The 25,411-nt window shown below is 38.2% G+C and overlaps 1 protein-coding gene across 1 annotated transcript in view; it reads right to left on the reverse strand.

Moving 5' to 3' along the window:
• The window catches only part of LOC135217317 (midasin-like), a 236,269-nt gene that overhangs the window by 145,528 nt on the left and 65,330 nt on the right, over nucleotides 1-25,411 (reverse strand). Inside the window, 6 exon segments of the mRNA XM_064253103.1 lie at nucleotides 724-874; nucleotides 1,163-1,291; nucleotides 6,868-6,969; nucleotides 8,127-8,367; nucleotides 10,346-10,533; nucleotides 10,768-12,441. Of these exon segments, the coding sequence (XP_064109173.1) occupies nucleotides 724-874; nucleotides 1,163-1,291; nucleotides 6,868-6,969; nucleotides 8,127-8,367; nucleotides 10,346-10,533; nucleotides 10,768-12,441 (2,485 nt within the window).

A 25,411-nucleotide genomic window follows, 5' to 3' on the forward strand; every position in this document is an offset into this window, starting at 1 on the left:
TGCCATCAGCGCCATCTACTAACAGAAAATTTTTTTTTTCACAATGATATGTATTCAGGTGATATTTCAACTTGAAAACACTTCATATAATGTAAAATAACCTTGTCCCATAACAACAGATAACAATAGAGTATCTAGAGATTCATTTACACTAATTAGAAGCAAGAAAATTGCTTTGATTTGAATTCAATACAGCAAACTAAACTTACCTCACAATCACCCTCAGCTGATTTCCAAACCAAAACATTGATTACTGTTTGCATTTTATAGTACAATATTATTGGATGCAGTGAAGTAAAGCATAACTTTGTGCCAGAAAACCATAAAAAATGGAAAGAAAATGAAGGATTTCTGAGGTTTGAATGAATCATTTGTTTTTACATTATTTTAAATGGGGAAAGTTGATTCAGGTTACAAATTTTTCGAGTTGTGAACAGTGTCTTTGAACGAATTAAGTTCGTGAACCGAGGTACCACTGTATACATGTGTATGTATGTACATGTATATGTATATATATATATAATCAACGGATTACAGTACAGTATATGTACAATGTAAACTATTGTTTTTGAGCTGATGTAATAATGCTCAACACTGATCTGTATAAGTAACTGTTCTGTAACTCAGTAAGTCAACACCATAACAGTTCCCTTAAAAAGATATAGAACAATATATTAAGACACTCATCATATCTTTGATTTCTCTAATAATAAATAAACTTACTGGAGTTATAAGCTGTTACAAGCCTATCCCATATGTTCAACAGTTCCTTAGCCAGTCCAAAATTTCCATCCAATAACTGTTTGCGTACTGATGACCAAACGCAAGTGCCCGCATCATTCACAGCCTCTCCCAATTCACGCCCAAAATCAACCTATTAGTGGATTAAAGAACACTGTATTACTGCTTACACAATCAAAACATAATGAATTGTAACAGAGAAGATAAAACAACTGTAAGATGAGACTAAACTGCAGAGATCTATTTTTGTTCAATATTTATAAAATTACATCCAACTTACTCCAAGAGTTGTTTGAATAAAAAAAATGATTAGGTCTTCTATAAGGCAGTTACCAAAAATTAAACTTTCAGATTTTGAGTTTTTTTTTTTTTTTTTTTTTTTTTAACTGTGGCTTACGGTATACTATGTCTGTCAGCTTACCTGTTGAAATCCTCCTAAAAGTTCTGTAACATCCATATCAGAGTTAACGGTGAAGGTCAAAAGGCGTTTGTTTAGTACGCTGGCTAAAAGCTTAACAACAGAAGTCTTACCAACACCAGAGTCACCAATCTAAAAGGCAAATATCAAATAATGAATCATGGGATCTAAATATTTAATAAATCATGTTATGTTTTCATATGCAAAAATAAATAAATAAATAAAAAACTACCTAACTACTTTTTATTCAGACAAAACAAAATTTCTGGTTTATATATAAAAATTTAATGAATAGAGCAGTAACACAACTTAAACATCTAACTTTTTTCATTTAAGTAGTATATAAATGTAAATTATTTTCCACAGCTAAGGCATAATCACTAATAATAATTGGATAAACACATACATAAGGGCAAGACCTAATCATAATACAAATCACAATAAAAAAAAGCTCTTTCACAAACAACATATACCAAACACAAAATTTAAAGTAAAACTAGGTGACCTTTTTAAAAATGATAATTATCGCAGATAAACTGTAATGTGTAATTGAACAATAAGTGTAAAGTTCAGCTTAGCTTAGGCTACAACTCACGATATAATTACTGTTGTCTGTGTCGGCTATACAAAAGGGTGTTTGTTACTTATCTGGTCTTTCCATCCAATGTTGCCATCCTTTTTTATTAATACATACAGTATTCACAAATCAGACTCGTAATAATGTTTAGTACAAGGAATCCCTGGTTATCGGCTGACTCAGTTAATGGCGATCTGGTTTTATGGAGCCAATGTAGCACTATAAAATCAGCAATTTATGGCGCCACAACATACCTGACAGAGGTGCCATGAACCGGTTATCGGCGACATTAACTGAAACTTGGTGCCGTAAACGCCGTAAATCACTGAGCTTTGGTTAATAGCGGTTTTTGCTTCTTAGCAACCCGCTGAGAATGGAAACCCCGCTGATAACCAAGAACTGCCTGCATTACGAACCCATTACAGGCAGTCCCTGGGTTACGATGGGGGTTCCGTTCTTGAGGCGCGTTGTAACCCAAAAATCGTCGAAAGCCGGAACATCATCGAAAACCTTACTTTTAATGCTTTGGGTGCATTGAAAACTATGTAAACTACATTCTTATTGCATATTTCATACAAAAAAACCTTCAAATATTGATTATTTTGTATTTCTGGTGTCACATTTCTTCTGCCAGATGAGCGTTGTAGGCGTCGTAACCCTGGAAATAATTTCTGATGAATATAATTGAAAAGCGCCTTAACCTCGGAACGTCACAACCCGGGGACTGCCTGTAATCATAACCTGTCTTACTGCCAAGCAAATGCTCACCAGTGACACCAACTTAATAAATCCTGAAAGGCAAAGACCCACAGCACAAGCCTACACCACACTGTTGTTTTATATCTAGCTGGCTTCTAGAGAAGCCCCGTAAACACTTCCGTCATCCCCCAAGTCTATTCTTTTTCTTCTTTTGCAAGAATCCAAGATTTGGGTATTCAGATTCTGACATGGTTGATCATTCAATTTCATTCATTCACTTATTTAACACATTTTCTCTTTTCTAATGGTGGTCTGTAGATAAACAAACTTATAGGTTTTTAGTAGTATTTTATCTTACAGGTTGGGGCATCACTTTCCAATGAGTATTACTGAGAGTATTTTTTCTTCCATAAGTAATTTTCATTAATCTTCTTGTATCTGAGGATTACTTCTTCACTTCATATTTTATTCTTACTTTTTGTTGTTTTTTTTATTACTAGTTGTTTTCCTTTAATGCTCCACAGAAATGTTGTATCTTAGATTTCCTGCTTTCTGTTCTGTGTTACAGTTTTTTACATTCAGCTGCTTATTCTAGTTTACAATATATGATCCTATCATTAATGCTTAATGAGTGTTTATATATTTGTAGGATTAATGGGGATCTGTAGTGAGTGTTTATATATTTGTGGGACTTATGTAGATCTTTAGTAGTAACCTTTATTGTGAAGGTTTAGAAGGGTATGACTGCAACTCCCATATGTTCTCATTTTAGACAAGGACCTAAATTTAGTGCCATTCACATAGAGGGCAACAGTGTTCCTTACAGAAGACAGGCCAAATATATCTCAAATGGTCTACTGACCAGTGGTTTCTTTATGTTCAAAAAAGTCTCGCAAGTATTGGGTTCCCAAAACATCTAAGGATTCGTTCCTGGAGTCTCCATTATCAATCTTTGCTGTCATGCATGCTATTCAGACTGGAGCTTCCTCTGTCTTTGTGAAACTGCTAAAGGTGAAAGCCTAAAATTCTGCCTAATGTTTTGACTCTCATTGCCTTATGCTGAAGACACACCATCTAAAAAGTTTCCTTGCCCAAGGGAACTGCACTGCCACTCCAGTCCCCTTACCCAGGGAATTGCCCAGCCACTTCTGGAGAGACTGTCTTGCAACTTTGGTTGCCTTGCCCTTGGCCTCAGGATTTGAGCTCCTAGCTCATCTTTCCAATTCACTTGTGCTTATGCCTTCCTCCTTTTTTCATACACCTTTGTTCAAGTTCCTGAGAGCAAAGGCATGTTTAAAGAGGAGGCTCTTTCCGGCATTTCATGATTGGATCAAAGACATTATATTTCAATTTCAGTTGCAACCTACACCAAATGGTATTTCCGTCTTCTGTTCTCAGGATCCACTTAAATGAGATTTCTCTCCCTGTCAAGTTATTCTTGCCAAGCTTCCAACAATGGTTACCAATGCAGCTGAAGTACACCCTCCTCTGAAGAGTATTCTCAAGTGCAACTGCAAGGAATCCCTTTCCTCTCTCTGTAAGCAGGGAGACCAACTTTGGATCTTCTCACAATACTATCCAGCCCGCTGGTGTCTTGTACCATCCATGGTCTGGTGTACATGACCCATCTAGCTCCCAGGGTACAGACATCGAGTTGAGTCGTTGCTCTCCTTGACATCACGATAGTAAACTCTCTTCTAAATTTTGATAACAGAAATTCCAGATGGGATTCTCAAAATCTTTATGATTCAACTTGCCCTCCTATTAGCTTTGTTACTAGCTCATGAACAAGATTGAACCAGTAATTTAACATCCCCTCGTTTGCAGTTTCATCCAGTGATGTTTAACCCTCTATAAATCTTAGTCATCCTCCTTAACTAGCTGCCTGTCCAACAACACAAACTTGACCAACAACGCGTATGGCTCCTTCATAGACACCTCCACCTGGACCTCCAAGAATTGGGAAACTACCTAGTATTCTGGACACCTTAGCAGGCTATATTCAATTTAGCCAAAGACAGCATTCTATTAGCAGAAGACCTAAAAAGGAACCTATGGAGAGAGAGCGAGTGTAGTATGTACATGTGTGTTCCAGGGCCATCCTTCTTGCAAATCCTACGGTGGATCTGAAATATATTCAAAGATCACATGCCTGTTCCAATCACTGCATGCAACCCCTAAGATACACTGACACATGTATAGTACAACTGCCTTATTCCTTTTTTTTTTTTTTAGAGACTGAAGCATCTGGGTTTTTCATGCACATGAAAGGGCTAATCTTAAGTAATGGGTTCAATCCCACAACAGACAAGAAAAAAATTTTGAGAAATCTGCAATATTATGAATTACATGCATTTTCTCTGCACCTACTACACGTTGGATGCGGATCTGTAGACACCGAAGTTAAAAATCTTGAACAAGGAAACCCACTCACTCCAGGGCATTTCCTTTGTCTCTTCCGAGAACCCGAAGAAATTTCTGTTCGTGAAGCAAAATTCTCCATCTCGCAACATACACACACCTAACAGATCACACCCACACTGAGAACACCCAGAGAAAGAAAAAGTAAAAAGGGAAAAAATGAATAAAATCAGGCAAACTAAAACCGGCTTTAAAACAGATAGAAAGTAATCACGTCCTATCTTAAAGGCGGTAGGAAAGTAACTGTCGGGTCATAGGACGCTAAGGGTATTCTGGGTACTACATGCCCCGTGACCTGGTATAGACGCCAATAGTCCCTGGATCTCACAAGTTTATTTTTAAATCTACCGGTTTCCAGCTGGCGCTAGTATTATCCTAATGTTAAGACCGAAGGTTTGTTTTGTATATGAACAAATGCATGTTTTGTGATGAAACTATTAAAAAAAACAAGTATGAAAATTTGTAGTGGGTTTTTCTTGAGTTTTACCTAACAAAATAGGCTTTTTTTAAGCGTTTTTCTAGGGGTTCCAAACATTCGCAGGTTCTAACTATTCATGGGGAGGGGGTCTAGTACACATCCCCCCCCGAATACGGGGGGACCACTGTACTGACTTTTTTTTTTTTTTTCAGAGACTGAAGCATCTGGGTTTTTCATGGCACATGAAAGGGTTAATCTTAACCCTTTAACGCCAATTAGACATATTAAACGTCGATATAAATTGTCTGTTGGGTGCCAATTGGACGTATGGTACATCGATATAAAAAAATTTGTTTTTAAATTTGCGGAAAAATAGTTATAGGCCTACCAGGCAAAAACTTTTGAATCACGCGCCTTGGGGGATGCTGGGAGCTCACGGATCAAAGCTTTGTTTTGTTTACAATCGTTACCCAGATGCGCAAGCCCAAATTTTTTTCTTCTCGCTCTAAAAAGTATCAGCGACACATCTCAGAAAATATTTCGTCACTTTGACATAATTTCAACCTTCGGTCAACTTTGACTTGACCGAAATGGTTGAAAAACACAATTGTGAGCTAAAACTATTACATTCTAGTAATATTCAATCATTTACCTTTATTTTGCAACAAATTGGAAATCTCTAGTACAATATTTCGATTTATGGTGAATTTATTAAATAAACTTTTTCCTTACGTCTGCGTGGTGACTCTTCCGAAAAAATAATAAATTTTTTCGTCCGATTGTCACAGTGTTTGCACCATTTTAAATTAGCCGTTACATAAAGTTTTATATATGAAAATGTGTGCAATTTCATGTAGAATACAACTAAAAATAACCTGTGGTTGTAGCTTTTATCAGTTTTGAAATATTTTCATATAAATAACGATAAATAGAAAAAATTCGTCCTTCGGTCAACTTCAACTCGACCGAAATGGTCGAAAACTGCAATTGTAAGCTACAACACTTACAGTCTAGTAATATTCAATCAATTAACTTAATTTTGCAACAAACGGGAAGTCTCTAGCACAATATTTCAATTTATGGTGAATTTTTGAAAAATGCATTTTTTTACGTCAAGAGCGTTACGAATTCATGCATCATTTTGTGATATTTTCTCTGTGTTGCCTTGATCGTTTTACAATGTGTTGCATACCAAAATGATCGCAATTTAGTGTACAATACAACGAAAAAAATTAACTCGTTAGCTTTAACCGTTTTACTCACAGCACGACTTGTATACAATTATATATGAAATTTTTTTTGCGGTCATATATCCCAAAATTTATGTATGATAATGATATTTTTTTTATTTCTGATGGTTGCATACTAAACTTCAGGCAATGAAAACTAAGCGTGATGTGATTTTTTGAAAAAAACATTTTTCCGCTTTGGCGCTCACTCGCGAACGCCGCCGGCATACAGGAGACAATTTTTAAAATACTGCTTCTGCGTTTAAGGGTTAAGTAATGGGTTCATCCCACAACAGACGTGAAAATAATTTTGAGAATCTGCAATATTATGAATAAATTACATAGCTGAAAAAATGATACTGACCAAAAGAGCCATCCAGTTCATATTGACACATGTAATGAGAGACTCGAGGACTGGTAGCTGATGATGAATCATATACAGGTTACCACTACTATCTTCCTCACTCTGTTGAAAAGAAAATAAAACATAAAAACCATACATTACTACAAATTTTACCTTAACATAAGTTTTTCACATACACACTGAAACCAGTGGTATATGAAACACAACCACAACAAAAACTTTCATTTTGTATGTATTCAAAGGCATATATTATTCATGGGCTCTTATTTTCTCAAACTCATCTCGTTTAATCTTTCCCGTAGTTATCTTTGCAGTTTGTTTTAAATAATTGCTTTAGAAGACTTAAAATCATGAAAGAAGGTGAATTTTAGGGTAAACTCTGAACTTATATTTAATCTTTTGATGGTTCTAAAATAATGCACCTAAAATTTAATATTAAATTTAATGAAAAGCCTGAAATTATTACTATGTAATTAACTATTATGATATACAAATAAAAATATTAATTTCACATGTGACATTGGTGATCTTCATCAGGTTGACACTTGGATCTGTATCAAATTATGGTATTATTGTTATCTATATATGTGTTATCAACATACAACTGTTACCATACACTCAATCAGTAAACAATTCATTGCGTATAGAATATGCAATATTCTCATCCTAAAATATATCTGATCCCTCTATGGCTGCCTATAGGATCAAAGACATAATTTTTTGTCAACTACAATGTATATGACCGACTTACTCCAGTATTGTAAGGCATAGTTTAAAGTTTCATGTTATGAAAATGCTGTACAAAGTCATGAGTATGTCTTTAAGCTGATCTTATTCAAGTGTATGAATTCCCCATCCTTTACAAAGCAATTCCACTACCAGACTAAGTATTTCCTGAGCTGCAGTATTGTTACAGAGCAGCATACTGTACTTCATAAGAATTTTCTAGTCCCAGCTGTATACCAGTTCAAGTTAAATGGAATAATTGAACAGATGGGCCTAACATATACATAAATATATTCAATAGTAGGTCAACTGCTGTAGTGAATTCATTCTTGCAATGGTCACTGGTAGGAAGGATATGTGATTTAGGCATAAAGCCAATTACTGGGACCTACAAAGTCATTCAACATTTGCAACCTTAGCTGGTTTTGTTTAAAAACAATAATCAAAACAGTTATAAATTTTAATTAGGTACAAGAACCCTATGAAAACTAGTTACAATACTGCAATCATCAAAAAATGAAACTCATACTTACATCATTGCCATCAATCTTCCTCTCTATGAATGAATGCCCAACTTGAAGTGAGGCGCCTGTGATATAAAATTGTCCCACACTCCTATAAGATGGAAACTTCTCACCAAAGACACGATCATAGAGAGCCAAAACACTGTCTTTGTCTTCTTTAGTTCGCATTCGATCTGAATATATCAGAGCTACATATTCTCCAGGATTATATTTTTCAGTTGACTGGTGCTTAGTCATGACATCGCACCATCTGTGAAATACACACACTCAAAATCAATAGTTCCTCAAATAAAAACATTTAACATCACCTACTGGTAAACACCTTATGAAATACAAATACTGTGTGATATATAAATTAATGATAGTTCAAAAAAAGTACTATACAGGTACTGAAATTTATCTTTTATAAAAACTTAAGCTTCCTTAATGGATTTACCTGGTTCAATGCCTACACCAAGCAATGAATCTTAATAATACTGAGTACAGCAGTAGTAGAGATTAGGGGCGTCCAATTAGAATATCTAATTGTAATTAGTTCCAAGATACGTCATGTAAGTAAAAAAACAAAGAGAGTCAAATAAAACAAAGAGTCAAATAAGTATTTTGATAGTTAAATATTTTAGTTATTAATAAATCTATGAAAATACACTTCAAGATTTCTTTTAAAAATTTTACACATCTGATTATATATTGGATTCAGTTTTGACAAATGATATTGAAGAGATGATTTTTGTAATTTGGTCATCTATGAGTAGGCAAGATTTTAAGAGGGCTACTAAGTCTTTATGTCAATTTATGACAGATTCTGTTTTACTAATTAGTTCTTATAATTCTTCTGAACACCATAAGACTTCTTTTTTGGTATGGGGAATACTGAAATGAAGAATTGTCAGTGCATTCAGGTTTGAATTTTGCTATTCTTTAATGAATTCTAAATAAACCAATTCTGACCTTTGTTGGTATTCTTTTTTTTTTTTTTTTGTATGGTACTTTTACGTTTTAATACAGTAATTGCGCTCATGGTTCAGTCTTGAATTTAGGATTACACCTATCATAACTTTTTATCTGGAAGTGGAGTTCGGTTTCATTAACACCTCTTGATATCTTAGCATATTTCATCATCTATTATTACAGGCAGTCCCCGGGTTAAGACGGGTTCGGGTTACAACGATCTGAGGTTAAGGCGCTTCTCAATTATATTCATCAGACATTATTTCCAGGGTTATGACGCATGTTCCAGGGTTACGACACCTACAACGCCCATCTGGCAGATGAAATATGACACCAAAAATGCAAAATAATCAATATTTTAAGTTTTTTTTTTAATGAAAAAAGCAATAAGAATGCAGTTTACATAGTTTTCAATGCACCCAAAGCATTAAAAGCGCATCACAAGAACGGAACCCCCGTCATAACCCGGGGACTGCCTTATATACTCGACATATTAATATTAATATTGATTAATATTGTATTAGTTACTTTAATAATACTAAATATCTAATAATAAAAATAATCATTCTCTCTCTCTCTCATACAGAAATGTATGTTTCTTGTATGATACATAATCGATTTACTAATTTTCAAAAATTAACATAAATGTAAACAGCAATCTTAAAAATTAATATTTATGTAAACAGCAATCATATCAATTCATTAAAGAAAATACTGTAGTGAATCTGTAAGATTTTAGTTTATAAATAAAAAAAATTATGTAAGAATGAAGGAAAATCTATTCTACCCTGCATCTTTCTTTTTAGATCCAAGCATACTAATCTGAGGTCCAGAGCTGTCAAATGTCTAATATGATAATGGTACGAACGGGATTAGTTCCATACGGAATGAGATATCTTATGATTAACGGGTTGTAATGAACTAATCAAACTATTTTTTAGAGTTTTCTTCCTCAATTTCTCACTCATCAACAACATCTTTGTTTTTATTTACTTGTATACTCAGCCTTTAGAAGAAACACTAGCAGGGTTAAAGAGCTCAATCCAGTATGAAGTTAAGAGGTACAAGTTTTTTTGCCAAGTACTCACAACACAGATCTATTATAACCAAATCAATAAAAGAGCTTTTAGCATATCAACCTTTAAAATAGCAACTAGCAATTCATTATCTGCTGTGTGCCTTACTGTGCAAATATCACTTAAGAAAAGTTGTGTTTGCAAATGTATGACAATATGTTTATACACAAAACCAACACTTTACAAGAAAACATACAGTACCTGAATAGATCTCTTAGGTTTAACTCCCATGGGCCTCCACGGTGTCCCCAGGAACCTTCTACTATGATCTCTTGACATAGTAAATGATTATATTCCACCATTTTTGTTATGATTTCTTTTGGGACAGAAGCATACATTGTCCGCAAGATAAACTCCAAATCTGATGATGAAAGCGGTTCTACATGTACCTAAAATTGAAAAGATAACTGCATTACTGCACAGCACTTTCACCTGCCTGATAGGACAGACATGTATTCTGATTTCTAATTTTCATATGCAGCATCGGTCTCTCCTGCCTTTTTTTTATCATGCCATATATTTTTTAAAAAATTATAACTCCAGTCAATCTAAATTTACATGAACATGTTATCTGGTCAAAGAAAGACAACATGATTTAATTTCAAATATCAATAAAACTTTACCTGTGTGAATCTATTCAAAAATGACTTGGGAAGTCCTTTCCGAGCACCTCCTTGATGTTGAGGATTCTGGCAAGCAAATATCTTTGTCGTCTGATATTCCACTCGGAATGTTCGGCCCAATTCTGGAACAAATATTTCACCACGATGGTCAAAGCAAGCATTCAAACCCTCAAGCACAGACTGTGAGGCCAAATTAAGCTCATCAAGAACAATCCAATTCCCATATCGAAGTGCCTGTAAAAGTGGCCCATCATGCCAAGCAAACTGGCCTCCCTTTCCTCCTTCAACAGGTAAATCTGCACCAAAGAGATCACTCACATCTGTTTGCTCAGATAGATTAATTCTAGTAATACCATTGCCTGATGCCTTTGCAAGAGCCATAACTAAGCTGGTCTTTCCTACTCCTGGGCTTCCTTCCAACAGAATTGGCTTAGGTAGCTGTAATCCACGTAACAAGCGTAACAAGTTCACACACGTCCTCGGTGCATCAAAGCTAAACATTCCGGTATTCACATCCTTTTGTGGCCCTGCACTAATTACAAATGGCTCAATTCCAAACTTGCCGTTTTTGTTGATCAGATGCAATTCTCCAATAAATGCTTCATTCAGTGTTTTTCTCTCTGGTTTCTTACCCATCTTCTGCCAAACCTGCTGGGTAAGATAATTAAGGCTTGCTTCTCTTAACTGTTTCCACCCTGAGATACTGCTTCCGGTGAGTCCAGATCCAAGGCCATCCAGCAAAATAAGGCATGCTCCATGGATATATGCCAGTCCAGGGTCAAGGAAAATCGGAGCAGTGGTCACTTTGTTAATGAAATAAACCCATGACAGGATATCTCTTATACTAATTATGCACTTTTTACCAAGTTCTGTTTTTGTAAAGTGCTCCAGGAACTGAACCATTGCTTTGCCGAATCCACTTGAAGGATCTTCATGTGTTAATATCAAGTCATTTCTAACATTATGTTCGATGATGTTAATTACATCTGCTGAAATTCTTCCAATTTCAACTTTAGGGCACCAAATTTCTGTAAAACGATTTCTCAGAGCTGGAGAAAGTTCCTTCTTTCCATAATCTCCACCAGGGTTCATTGTGCCTATGAGACGGAACCGTTGCTCAGCATAAATGATCTCTGGGCTGTTGGCATTCATCACTTCATCTGTTCCTTTTTCAGCTAAAACTAACATCCTCTCAGGCTCAAGGACAGAATTCAATCTTTCCAAAACACTGTCATCTGCAAGTGATATCTCATCGGCTAGAAACATACCACCATTTCTCATAGACAATATTAATGGGCCATCCACCCATTCGAACAGCCTGTCATCATCCTCATGGGATCGCACTGGTCGCAAACCACCAAGGAAATCTGTTCCTTCTGTATGCATATGACAGTTGATAGTATAAAGGTCCTGCTGATTCTTAGCTGCAATCATCTGACAAACTGTTGTTTTCCCACAGCCAGTTTCACCAACTAATAAGACAGGCTCTCCAAAAGATAATGCTTTTGCAACCAATATGTAAAGGCGTCGCATATCTTGAGTCCATACAACATGCTCAAACCCTTTCATGGTTGACATCTGCTCCAAATACAGTTTTGTTACTGGTGATGTAGTTTCTGTTAGGTTGAAAAGATTTTCCTTCAAAACCTTCTTCTTCATCTGCTTTTCAATTACCTATAAAAAGAAAAAAAATTTAATTAGATATTAAAATGGAGTCTGACTACTATCTATATCGTAAGTAACTGGCTACTTGTAAGAATACATTCTCTTGTCAGTCCCAATGTTTGTGGTAAATCTGAAATAACAACATATTCTCTTTGCTTGTATAAAGTCAATACTTACATTTTTTATCTATTTACTTATTTATTATTATATTATTTTTTCTAATAACTAATCTCCCATTTTTGCATTTGATACTACATTCTGTTACATCTTTTAGATGAACATCATAGTCTTCGAAAGCTTGAATTTCATGCCAATGGCCCATGTGGGTTTGTTGCATATAGTGAGCTAGGTTCATCTTCTGAATGGTAATAACAATTTATAATTTTATCATCAAAAGAGAATGATTTTTCTTTGGTTTGCTTCCTAAAAACGATGAGACCTATAGATGAGTTTTTAACTACCTTTTTGAATGCATCATTTTTCTATATAATTTCAATTCATATACAATCACTATATATCATAGTTATTAATGACAAACTAGAACAAAACTATATAATAACATGACCCTAGGCATCACTGTAATACAACTTTAAATAGTTCTGAGCTATATGTTATATGCATACTAGCTGCTGTACCTAGCGTTGCTTGGGATGATGACAACCCCTACAGGGCGGATTATGCAACCACTTTCAGAATAAGCAATTGCTTGGGATCCTGTCAAGTTGTGAAAAATTCATGCTGTAAACTCCAAAAGTTGTAAAAAAATGAGAGGGGGTATGAAAAAAAGAGTGGTTAAGGCCCCCCTTAGAAATTCCCCTTGAAATTTAGACTATGACTAAAACCTTCCTGGGGTGAAGGAGAGTCTATGGTAAAAATTTGGTAGCCATACCTTTCATAGTCAGGGCACGCATAACAAACAGACAGATGGACAGAAATATATACGTACAGCCAATAAAAGAGAGAGAGAGAGAGAGAGAGAGAGAGAGAGAGAGAGAGCACCATCATATTTTTGACAGTCTAGAGTGAAATTACTTGTGAATTATTCTGGAGACAGAGAATAATATGAGAGAGAGAGAGAATAACTACTTACAATATCAAAAGATTGAAATGAACCTTATAGGCAACACTTCTTACCCTCTGCCATACATATATCTTTTCCAGAAAGGGATAGAGAGAGAGAGAGAGAGGACTGAAGTAAGAATCTATATGTCTATCTATCAATCGATTTCTCATTCAACCCTTCGAGAGAGAGAGAGAGAGAGAGAGAGAGAGAGAGAGAGAGAGAGAGAGAGAGAGAGAGAGAGAGACCTTATCTTACCTTACAGACCTTACATCTTGTTTGGGTTGCCCCAGGTCCCTCAGTGTGAGGCACCTCTAATGTCTACCAGAGAGTTGCTAGCACATCTTCCGGTATATTTTGCATCTTCCAATCTTGGATGGTCTGGGATGCAGCTGAGATATTTGTCGAGCTTATTCTTAAACACATCTACGCTCACTCCTGATATATTCCTCAGATGAGCTGGCAATGCATTGAATAGACGCTGCATTATCGATGCTGGTGCGTGGTGGATTAATGTCCAGTGTGCTTTCCTTATTTTTCCTGGTTAGTTTTGGGCACTATTAATCTACCTCTGCTTGCTCTTTCTGATATTTTTAGCTCCATGATGTTTTCGGCTATTCCTTCTATCTGTTTCCATGCCTGAATTATCATGTAGCGTTCTCTTCTCCTTTCTAGACTATATAATTTTAATGATTGTAGTCTTTCCCAGTAGTCAAGGTCCTTAACTTCTTCTATTCTAGCTGTAAAGGACCTTTGTACACTCTCTATTTGTGCAATATCCTTTTGATAGTGTGGGTACCATATCATATTGCAATATTCAAGTGGACTACGAACATATGTTTTATAAAGCATAATCATGTGTTCAGCTTTTCTTGTTTTGAAGTGCCGTAACAACATTCCCATTTTTGCTTTACATCTTGCCAATAGAATTGCTATTTGATCATTGCATAACATGTTCCTATTCATCATCACACCAAGGTCTTTAACTGCTTCCTTATTTGTGATTCTCTTATTATTAGGTCCCCTATATGCAGATAGCTTTCCTTCTCTGTCTCCATAATTTAATGATTCAAATTTATCAGAGTTAAATACCATCCTATTTACCTCTGCCCAATCATATACTTTGTTAAGGTCTCTTTGTAGTGCGTTCCTATCTTCACCACAAGTAATTTCTCTACTTATTCTTGTGTCATCGGCGAAACTACTCACTACCGAGTCCTTAACATTACTGTAACATTACTGTCTATGTCTGCAATCATAATAACAAACAGTATTGCAGCTAACACCGTACCTTGTGGCACACCGGATATTACCTTAGCTTCATCTGATTTCTCATCGTTTGCAATAACTATCTGTTTTCTGTTGTGTAAAAATTCTTTTAACCATCTTCCTACTTTATCCACGATATTGTGTTTTCTAATTTTCTTCGCTAATATATTATGGTCTACCTTGTCAAAAGCTTTTGCAAAGTCTAGATAAACCACATCTGTTTCATTTCCGCTTTTCATATTTTTGTATATGTTCTCACGGTGGACTAACAGTTGGGTTTGTGTACTTTTTCCGGGTACGAAACCATGTTGTCCTATACTAAACAAATTATTTTTTATTAAATGTTTCATAATATTTTCCTTCATTACCTTTTCATACACTTTCATAATATGTGTGATGTTAGACTCACAGGCATATAATTACTTGCCTCTAGTCTTCATCCACTTTTGAAAGTAGGGGTAATATATGCTAATTTGTGCTCATCATAAATCTTGCCTGTATCTACACTTTGTCTTAATAATATTGCAAGTGGCTTTGCGATAGAATGAACTACTTTCTTTAACAAAATAGCAGGAACACCATCAGGACCTACAGCAGCTCCATTTTTAATTTCATTAATAGCCTGCACAATATCAGCTTCATTAATATCTATGTCAGCTAAATATTCACTATTTTCGTACTTCTGTATCATTATCTTCATTATCAATTCTAGGGGTGAATTCTCTCTTATATCGTTCTGCCAATATGTTGCATATTTCCTTTTTTCATTCGTTAATCTCCCTTCAATTCTTAGAGGGCCTATTTCTATTCTTCTTTTATTCATCTTTTTCGCGTACTAGTATAATAGTTTGGGGTTTTGCTTGATATTTACTAGGGTTTTTTCTTCCAAGTCCCGTTTTTCATTTTCTTTTGATTGTAAAATCTTTTGTTCTGCATTTTCTATCTTACTTTTTAGTTCTATAACTTTCCATGCATTTTTTTCTTTTGCAAGACTTTTTTTCCACTTTCTGATTTTCTGGAACAAGATCCTTCTGTCTCTTGGTATGCATGACTGATGTTTACTTTTCTTCTTCGGTATATATTTTTCCACTATTTTCTCTAATATTTTATATAGTATCTCCGTATTTACTCTTATGTCATCACTTACGAAAATGTTATCCCAATCTTTGTTTAATTCTTCATTTATTTCTGACCATTTTATATTTTTACTGTAGAAGTTGTATTTTCCATATCCTTCCCACTTTTTCATTTCTTGCTTATCTCTGTTTTCACTTGCTTTGGAATGGACTATTAATTCTATGACATTATGGTCTGAAATACTCACATTATAAACTATTATTTCTTTAACATAATTCACCTCATTCACAAATACTAGGTCTAAAGTATTTTCCTTTCTTGTTGGCAGGTGATTTATTTGTTGAATGTTGTATTCTAGTAGCATATCTAATAGCTTTTCGAATTGCCTCTTATCTTCTGCACTACTATTACTCTCTTTTTTTATATGTATAAATACAACCACAATCTCCTATTCGTTCTTTCCAGTCTACGAAAGGAAAGTTAAAAGTCTCCAGATAGGAGAATAGTCCAGTCCTTGTGATTTCTACATATATCATCCAATTTTTCTACTATTATGTCAAACTCTTTAGTATTAGGGGGTCTGTATATTACTATGTTCATTAATTTTTCAGATTCAAATTCTACCGCTATTAGTTCACATTCTGAGTTACTATATTTCTCATATATTTTTCCTTGTTTTTTTTGTCTTTCCCATATATTGCGGTTCCCCCTTGATTCCTTTTTTTCTATCTGATCAATAAGTTTGGAACCCTTTTATTTGATCATAATTCCCAGTCTCTTGGGAATACCAGGTTTCACTTATATTCATTATATCTATTTTCTTTTCAATTTGGGTTAGTTCTTCTAAGTACTATATTTTTCTTTTTGAGTTACTCGTAACTAGACCCTGCGCATTCATCACTATGATGGTTTGCGTGTTTTCTCCTTTATTTAATATGGGTAATAATAAGGATTTTCCCATGTCTCTTTCCTGTTCTGGTATATTGTTCTTTTCTTCATTTCCAGAAATTCTGACATTAAAAAATCCAACTTTTCCAATAGTATTTGATCTTCCTTCATCATAATTATTCATTTTGCTTTTGAATTTACAATTTTCTCCGTATCTGCAATATCCTCAGAGAGAGAGAGAGAGAGAGAGAGAGAGAGAGAGAGAGAGAGAGAGAGAGAGAGAGAGAGAGAGAGAGAGAGAGATAAAAGAAGGAAGAAACAGAAATGAGATGATCAGGGGTTTGCAACAATTTGGACCCTTGGTCACCTTCTGTCAGGTCATGTGACATTTCTGACAGGCCAAACATCCCCCATTTACTATTATTATTATCATTATATTTAGTCCTACTAATATACTTGGATATTAGTACTTATGCATTAGGTAAATATGACAATTGTAACTAATTTGTATTTTTCATAACTAACAAACCTGAGGTCTTAACATTAGGATTTACTAGCGCCAAGCTGGAAACTGGTAGAATTAAATTAAACTTGTGCGATCCAGGGACTATTGGCATTTATACCTGGTCACGGGGCATGTATACCCAGAATGCCCACGGCGTCGTGTGACCGACCCGTCAGTTATACTTCTAACCCAGTTAGACTGCTAGAGGGGTGGTTCGAGGTGGGCCCTTTAACTGTTAAGACCTTAGGTTTGTTAGTTATGAAAAATACAAATTAGTTACAAATTTGTCATTTGTTCATATACGAAACAAACCTTTGGTCTTAACATTAGGATAGACTTACTTATTGGAGGGAGGTAAGTCTGTAACTGACTGGGAGTTTGCCACCTAAATCCATTTCTGAATATTAGGAGAATTCTAAGAGAATGGACTATAACCTTTGAACCAAAGATATAAGGAGATCTATTGGTATCCCTCACTGGGTGCTGGAATCATGCCATGGTTTATAAACTATGGGGAAATAGGGGACCCCCTATTCTCATAAACCACTCTTGTCCCTTGTGTCTGGATCTACCATCACCCCTCCCTTCCAACTACCAAGAGGGGTGTGTTGCTACTAGAAAGTATACTATACTCTAACATAACTTTACAGTATGGCTGACCACCTCACCTGCATCTAGTCCGTTCCAGCTCATGATGGTCTCTCCTTCATACTGCCCATAGGTAAAGGAGTAGAAAGAAAGAAGTAAAGACAAAAAGACCAGTCATCCCATTCATTCTACTTTCATACTTTCATCTTAGACTAGACACAAACTGACCAGCCAGGGGTACTGGATGAGCTATACCACTTGCTGGGCCGCCACCACTGGACCCAAGGAAAAGGTATCCAAGAATCTATGGGCAACATCTTTTAAATAAAAAGAAAGGAAATGAAAGTCGTTTGGCGTTTCCAAACACCAGCTTTCAGAATTCTCTCCACAGACATATTCATTTTGAATGCCAAAGAAGCACTCAAGCCCCTAATATCATAACCCCTAGCGTTCTCCAGGCTATCTGACCCCTTGCCTTCTGTCATGTAGGCATTCCTGATCGTTTCACTTAGCCAAAACAATATTGTATTCCTGGACACTTCCTTTTTGTTCCGTCCTGTACTTACGAACAACCTCCTGCACCCCGGCCTGAGGTGCCTTGTCCTTCTTAAGTACTCTCTTATTACCCTGACGGGGCACGGAAGCATCTCATCTTTGTCATTGTCTAAAGTCTACCAAGGAAGGTATGGAAAAGGAGTTGAATCTGCCGTCCATTATTGCTGGGTTTTGAGTCTTGGCCACGAATTATGGCACAAACTCGAATGCCATTGACTTCAAACCACTCGAGTGCTTTACCATAGAAGACAGGCCATGTGGCTCCCCCAACCTTTTGGTTGAAGCTAGGCCCAATAAGAAGACTGTCTTCAGGGTCAGGCTCCTATCTGTGGGCTGCCTTAGTGGTTCGTAGGGGGGTTTTGTCAGACTACTCAGTACCATGGTCAAATCCCAATCTGGGGCTTTTAGTTCCTTTGGTAAACGTGACTGCTCAAAGCTCTTCATCAACACGGCCAACTCCCATGAAGATGAAATGTCCACGCCTTTCATGCGAAAGACCGAGGCTAGAGCCGCCCTGTACCCCTTCACCACAGACAGACATATGCCTTTCTGTCCTGAGTTATATCAGAAAGTCTGCTAATTGCTGAATAGTTGGTTACCGGAGTGGAGACTGAGTCCCTTCCCTTACGACACCAATCACAGTATGCTGACCATTTCCCTTGGTATACTGCTGCCGATGACTTTCTGATATTTCCTGCCATGTGTGCTGCTGCTTTTTGCGAAAACCCTCTCGCTCGCAAGGGATACTTGAGTCTTAACCCGTGAAGTGATAGGGACTTCACCGACTGGTGGTACCTCTCCATGTGAGGCTGACATAGCAGGTTGTTCCATGGTGATAACTCTCTTGGTACGTCTATCAGGAGTTCCAAGATGTCCAGAAACCATTCTGCCTTTGGCCATAATGGAGCTACCAGAGTCATTCTGAGGTTCTGAGACCGTATTACCCTGTTCAGAACCTGACGGATTAGACAAAAAGGAGGAAATGCGTAGACGTCTAGATTGTCCCATGGGTTTTGTAGACCGCCTTCTGCTACTGCCTCTACGTCCGGGACTACCGAACAATACACTCCCAACTTCTTGTTGTACAGTAGTACCTCGAGATACGAAAGGCTCAACTTACGAAAAACTCGAGATACGAAAGCCAATACGAAAAATTTAACAGCTCTACATACGAAAAGTTTTCAGGATACGAAAGGTTTCTGAAAGTCCGAGATTCGCCCGGATAACAATTTTGAAAATCGCGCCGCGCGCCGCCATCTTAGTACTAGTAGACTCGCCACCATCCTCCTGCTCTCCCATTGGTTCTTGATGCTAGTCGTGGCCATGAAATCCTTCTCTCTCCTATTGGCCAGCGTCCTTCCCATCATGCATCTACTATGTATACGTGGTGGCGTGCTTCGGCCACTCGGTACCAGCATTGTTATAGTACGCACGCAGTATTCGTTTTCGGGATCGTCAATGTGTACGTTATTTAAAAAAAAAGTGACCAAGATCTCTCACATGGGATAAGTGATCAAGGTCTCTCTCATGGGATAACTGGAAACTTTGCAAGGTTGGTAGAATATCCACTCCCTGCTGAACAGAGGGTGTAGACCAATCATTTACAACATGCATACCAGTACGTATAATCAAGGCACTTCAGTTTATGTTGAGGGTCAGCAGCTGAATATTCAGTACCCCAATCAGTTGCAGAGAGAGCATTTGGTTGAACAGGGTTTTGATGGACACCAGGGCCAACAGAGTCATGAGGTGCAAAGAAAGAACAGAAAGTTGAAATTCTGTAAAAATAAAAAAAAATTAAAAAACCTACGTAAAGTAAGAAAAAAAAAAAGTTAAAAAAGTTAAAAATCAAAAAAAGAAAAAAAAAATGGCAGAAATCAAAGCCGCTTTTCATAAAGTGCAATCATTTGTAGAAGACCCCCCGAAAAAGCTCACACAGGAATTGTGTGCGTATATTTTTTAAAGTGTACGTACGTACATATGTACAAAAGAAAAAAAAAAACGGCAGAAATTAAAGCCGCTTTTCATAAAGTGCACTCATTTGTAAAAGACACCCCCCGAAAAGGCTCCCACAGGAACATTGTGAAAAGTAGGCAGAAGCAATCTTCCTTGGATAGTTACGTATGTACGTAGCCTCACTCGAAAGGTAAGCTTCCACATTTTACGTACAGTATATTTCTTGTTACCATGTACACTAATATACACTTTATTTACAGGTTATATTTGCATTTTTAAAATTAATTTAGGTATTGAATGGTCCAAATTGTTGTAGTATTTCATTGTTTATAGGTCAATTTAGCTTTATTATGAAATTTACTGGGGTGTTTTTGGAGGGCTTGGAAAGGATTAGCCATTTTACATGTAAAATGTGGTCCAAGATACGAAAACCTCATGATACGAAAGGCGCCTCGGAACGGATTAATTTCGTATCTCGAGGTACTACTGTACCTGGTTGCGAATAGGTCTAAGATCAGCCCAGGATCTGATCCCTTATGCTCAACTTGTTGGCCACTACGTTTCTTTTTCCCGGAATATATCTGGCCCTGATGTCTACTACGTTCTCTACAGCCCACTGATGAAGCTGAACTGTCATCATATGTATATAACTGTCGAGACACTAGAGCTCCTTGTTTGTTTATGTAAGCTACTACTGTGGTGTTGTCTGACATCAAAACCACTGAATGTCCATGCACCCTTTCCCGGAATTCCTGTAGTGCCAAAAATGCTGCTTTTAGCTCCAGCATGTTTATATGGAGTTTCCTGTCCTTGCCGCTCCATTTCACTGAAACCATGAGCTCCTCCATATGCGCTCCCCAACCTTCTAGTGACGCACCTGAGAACAGCAAGAGATCCGGTGAGGGTTGCTGAAGGGGAACACCCACTGTCAGATTGCTGACCTTCACCCACCACAGCAGGTCTTTCTTCAGTTCTGCCGACAAGGGAATCTGCTCATACGGGTGATCTACTATTGGCGACCAGAACTCCTTCATCCTCCATTGTAGAGACCGAAGGTGTAACCTCCCTTGTGGTACTAGCTCCTCCAAGTTAGAACTCCCAGTACTACCTGCCACTGTTTTGCTGGCTGTGTTTGTTCTTCTAGAAAGGCCTTCACCACTTGTTTGCATTTCTCTACTCTCTGATCTGTTGGGAATACTCTGGCTTTTATTGTGTCTATGACCATTCCCAGAAACACCAGCCGTGACTTGGATCCAACTGCGACTTCTCCCGATTTATTGCAATGCCTAAGCTGTGACAAAACCGTAGAAGGGTCCCTCTGTCCCTGAGTAATTTCTCTCTGGACTTTGCTATCACCAGCCACTCATCTAGATATCTTATTAGCCCAAACCCCTGAGAATGCGCCCATGTCGACACGAGAGCGAACACTCTTGTAAAAATTTGAGGAGCTGTTGTCAATCTGAAGCACAGAACTTTGAACTCGAAAACTTTCTCTGCAAGACTGAAGCGGAGAAATTTCCTGGAAGACTGATGGACTGGGGTCTGAAAGTGTGCGTCTTTCAAGTCGATTGTCAGCATAAAGTCCTTGATCCTGACTGCTTGTAGAACCATCTTTGGAGTTCCATTTTGAACCTGGTTTTTCTTATAAACAGATTCAAATTTGACAGGTCTATTACTGTCCTCCAGTCTCCACTGGCTTTGGGTACCAGGAAAATCCTGCTGTAAAACCCCTTTGACGGCATGGATACTTGTTCCACAGCCCCTTTTCCCATCATCATCTTCACTTCCTCTTGCAGAATAAAAGCCTTCTGAGGTTCTTGAGCATAAGCGAGGTGAAGCAATGACTGTTCTGTCAGGGGTGGGAATACTTCGAACGGAAACAAATACTCGACTCAGAGAACCTCCACCACCCACTGCTCTGCTCCCAGTTCCTGCCACACCTTCCAGTGATTTGCCAGGCAACCCCCCACTGGTGTGGCCGAGTGATGAGAGGCGCCTTTCCTATCGTCTCGAGCCCTTCCTCTTCCCCTAATCCCCCTTCCTCTGTTACTTCTATTATTGTGAAAGGGCCGATGAGTCAATTTCTTTGGGGAGGAGGGTCTTGTTGCCCTATTAAGGACATTATGCCTCACTGGCTTCTTCCGAGGTATTTGTTGTTGCCTTACTTCCATATGATTAGCCTGACTGCTAGATGTTTTCCTGACTGCATGCTGTACCAACCTATCGTTAGTGTCCATCCTTCTCCTATCTATGGCCTCTTCTAGTATGGCCTCTGGTAACAGCAATTGTGACTCTAAGATATTCCCATTCCTCATTGCTAGCAGGGAATCCAAATCAACAGTGCGACTTAGCCTGGCCAAAGCTGCATCCCTCCTCATTAAAAGGATATTTGCCCAAACATTGACACTTAAATTTGTCAAGTACGCAATTGCTTTGGCACCTGATTGTAGCAATCTAATGAACATTGATTCATCCACTGCCTTCCTCGTCACTTCTGAGGATGCAACCTTTGGAACTGCTGTCGACCAAAGACCTAACCAAGAAGCAGTCTGAAAGACAGAAGAAGCTGTCACTTCTAATGTAGCAGCATCTTGGCAAGTCATCGAAGGGCATTCCATTTTCACTTGATCTAAGGTTAATCCAGGCCTTAACCTTACCACAGTTGGGTTAATTTGTCTAGCCAGTCAAGGAACAGTTGGTTTCATATAATATTTTTTATGTTTCTTCATTGGAGGGGGATAAACTTAAACAATCTATTCGATCTTAAGGAATTATCCCTTCCCGGAATCCGTGCATTTACGTGTTGTAGAACGGACTCCGCATGATTTGAACAAGGCAATTCATACGACACCTTGGTATCCTTTTTTGCACCAAATGCCATGTCAATCCCCGGTGGAAGCATACTGGCAGGTGTTTCCATTCTCTCCAAAAGGTTATTGAATTGACGAATCAAATCAATCATCTTGGCATACGAAGCCAAAAACTCTTGGTTCTCTCCTTCCTCCGGTTCTAGCGTACTGTGCTCTGCCAGGGGAGACGCTATCTCACTCCTATTCCCTGACAACTGTCCGGGTGCTTCGTGGCCGTCTGCCCCTACGGCAGCGGCTTCTTTGATCTCCACTGACCGCCAACAGCTTGATCCCGAACAGTCAGCAGGAGAACGAGACCAGCTCACTCCTTCTCTGCTTGCGGATCTAGAGCGAGAATCTCGCCTATATCTCCAAGATGAGGGCTCTCTCAAAACAGAGTTCACTTTCTCTTCATGACGATTAGCATCGTCTCCAACGACCGTCGGAGAATTAGGCTTTGATTGTTCATTTAGGCGAACAACGCCTTCCACCAACGTATCAGACGAGGTTGCCAACTCGCTATTTTTCGACCCCTTGATAGGAGCCTATCATCTTTCCTCCGTATTTTAAATGGTCTTAAAGGCGAAACTGGTATCTGTGCTCTATCCTTTGCTGCACTTTTTGCCAACGACACTGTAGATTTTCTTTGACTCTTTATAGTCTCTACTGGCAACTCTGCGCCAGCCGTTATTCCATCGGCCGCCGACTCACTCGCTCTTTCGGACTCTTGTAAGCGGCTTCATCCACTAGCTTTGAGCTTACCAGCCACTGACTTCCTGCCTTTCTTGCTGACTGGGATGTGACCGTCCTGGCCCGAAGAAGAAAAAGAATTCACTCTTCTCCTCTTGGCCCGAGAAACAGTCGCGAAATCCAGTATCCTCCAAAACTTGACTGGTACACGCCATGACGTCATCGAACTTAATAATGACGCCAAGTTAGAGGAAGAAGACAAAGAAGACGAATCACGCCTTTTCTTTTTGCCTTTCTTATTAATTTTCTTCTCTAAATCCTGTAATTTCTTCATTACAGTGTGTACTACCGAGTCAGAAAGCGTATTTGAGTCCGGAGGCAGCGAAGATGACTGAGAATCAGTCGGCTGTGACGTCATCGCGTCTGCCATGTCAGTGTGTGACGTCAGTTGTGACGTCACCAATCTTGTAGGTAGAGATTAGGCTGCTGCTGTTGGCATCCCTGTGTTTGCAGCAAAACCACCCCCAATGTTCTACATCATCGTAACCAAAGAAGTTGTTGGCGTAGCCGCGACATTATTTCCCACAAAGTGCAAACCCGGGGGATGAGGAATATTCAGCGCTGCCGGATTCTGCTGGAACCATGACGCCATATAATGCGACAGCAAACCTTACAAGGTTGGTACGCCTGGAAGGCCTAGCGCCGCCCACATACCTTCCATCCTGTTCGAATTGGGAGCCGGCACCTGGAACAAAGATGGCGATGCTCCCACCCTCGCTGCTGGGAACAAAGAAGCGTAAATATTATGCATCAAATTACCCAAAACCCTTCCTGGCGTTTCCGAAAACGAACTACTAGGAGAAACTGAAGGGGTATGGGAGAAATCAAAGGCCGGTGGTGAAACATATGGAGTAGTCTGGTGTATTGCTGATACGAAAGAAGCCGACGACGCTTGGTCACCCAAAGATGGCGTCGACTCCTTTCTTTTGTACTGGCCTTTGTCATAAAACTTCCTCCACTGTTCCACCAACCAACCACGACAAACGGAACAAGGATTAGTAATTGTACATACATTTTCCCTGCACCTAATACACATTGGATGAGGATCCGTCGACACCGAAGTTAGGAATCTTGAACAAGGAAAGCCACTGACTCCAGGACATTTCCTTTGTCTCGTCTTCAAAACGGAAGATGATCCCGGCGGCGATGCAAAACACTCCATCTCTCCACTTACACACTCTTACAGCTCACACCACACTGAGCACACTCAGAAAAAGAGTTCATAAGAAAAATGAAATTGAAATGGATAAAAAACGGGCAAACTAAAACTGGCTTTAAACAGATAGACAGAGAACACGTCCTATCTTAAAGGCGGTAGAAAGATGACTCGAGGGTTGGTCACACGACGCCGAGGGCATTCTGGGTGTACATGCCCCGTGACCTGGTATAAATACCAATAGTCCCTGGATCGCACAAGTATAATTTAATTCTACCGGTTTCCAGCTTGGCACTAGTAAATTCTAATGTTAAGACCGAAAGTTT

This window comes from Macrobrachium nipponense, chromosome 7 (assembly GCF_015104395.2).
Source record: "Macrobrachium nipponense isolate FS-2020 chromosome 7, ASM1510439v2, whole genome shotgun sequence".
Taxonomy (NCBI): Eukaryota; Metazoa; Arthropoda; class Malacostraca; order Decapoda; family Palaemonidae; genus Macrobrachium; species Macrobrachium nipponense.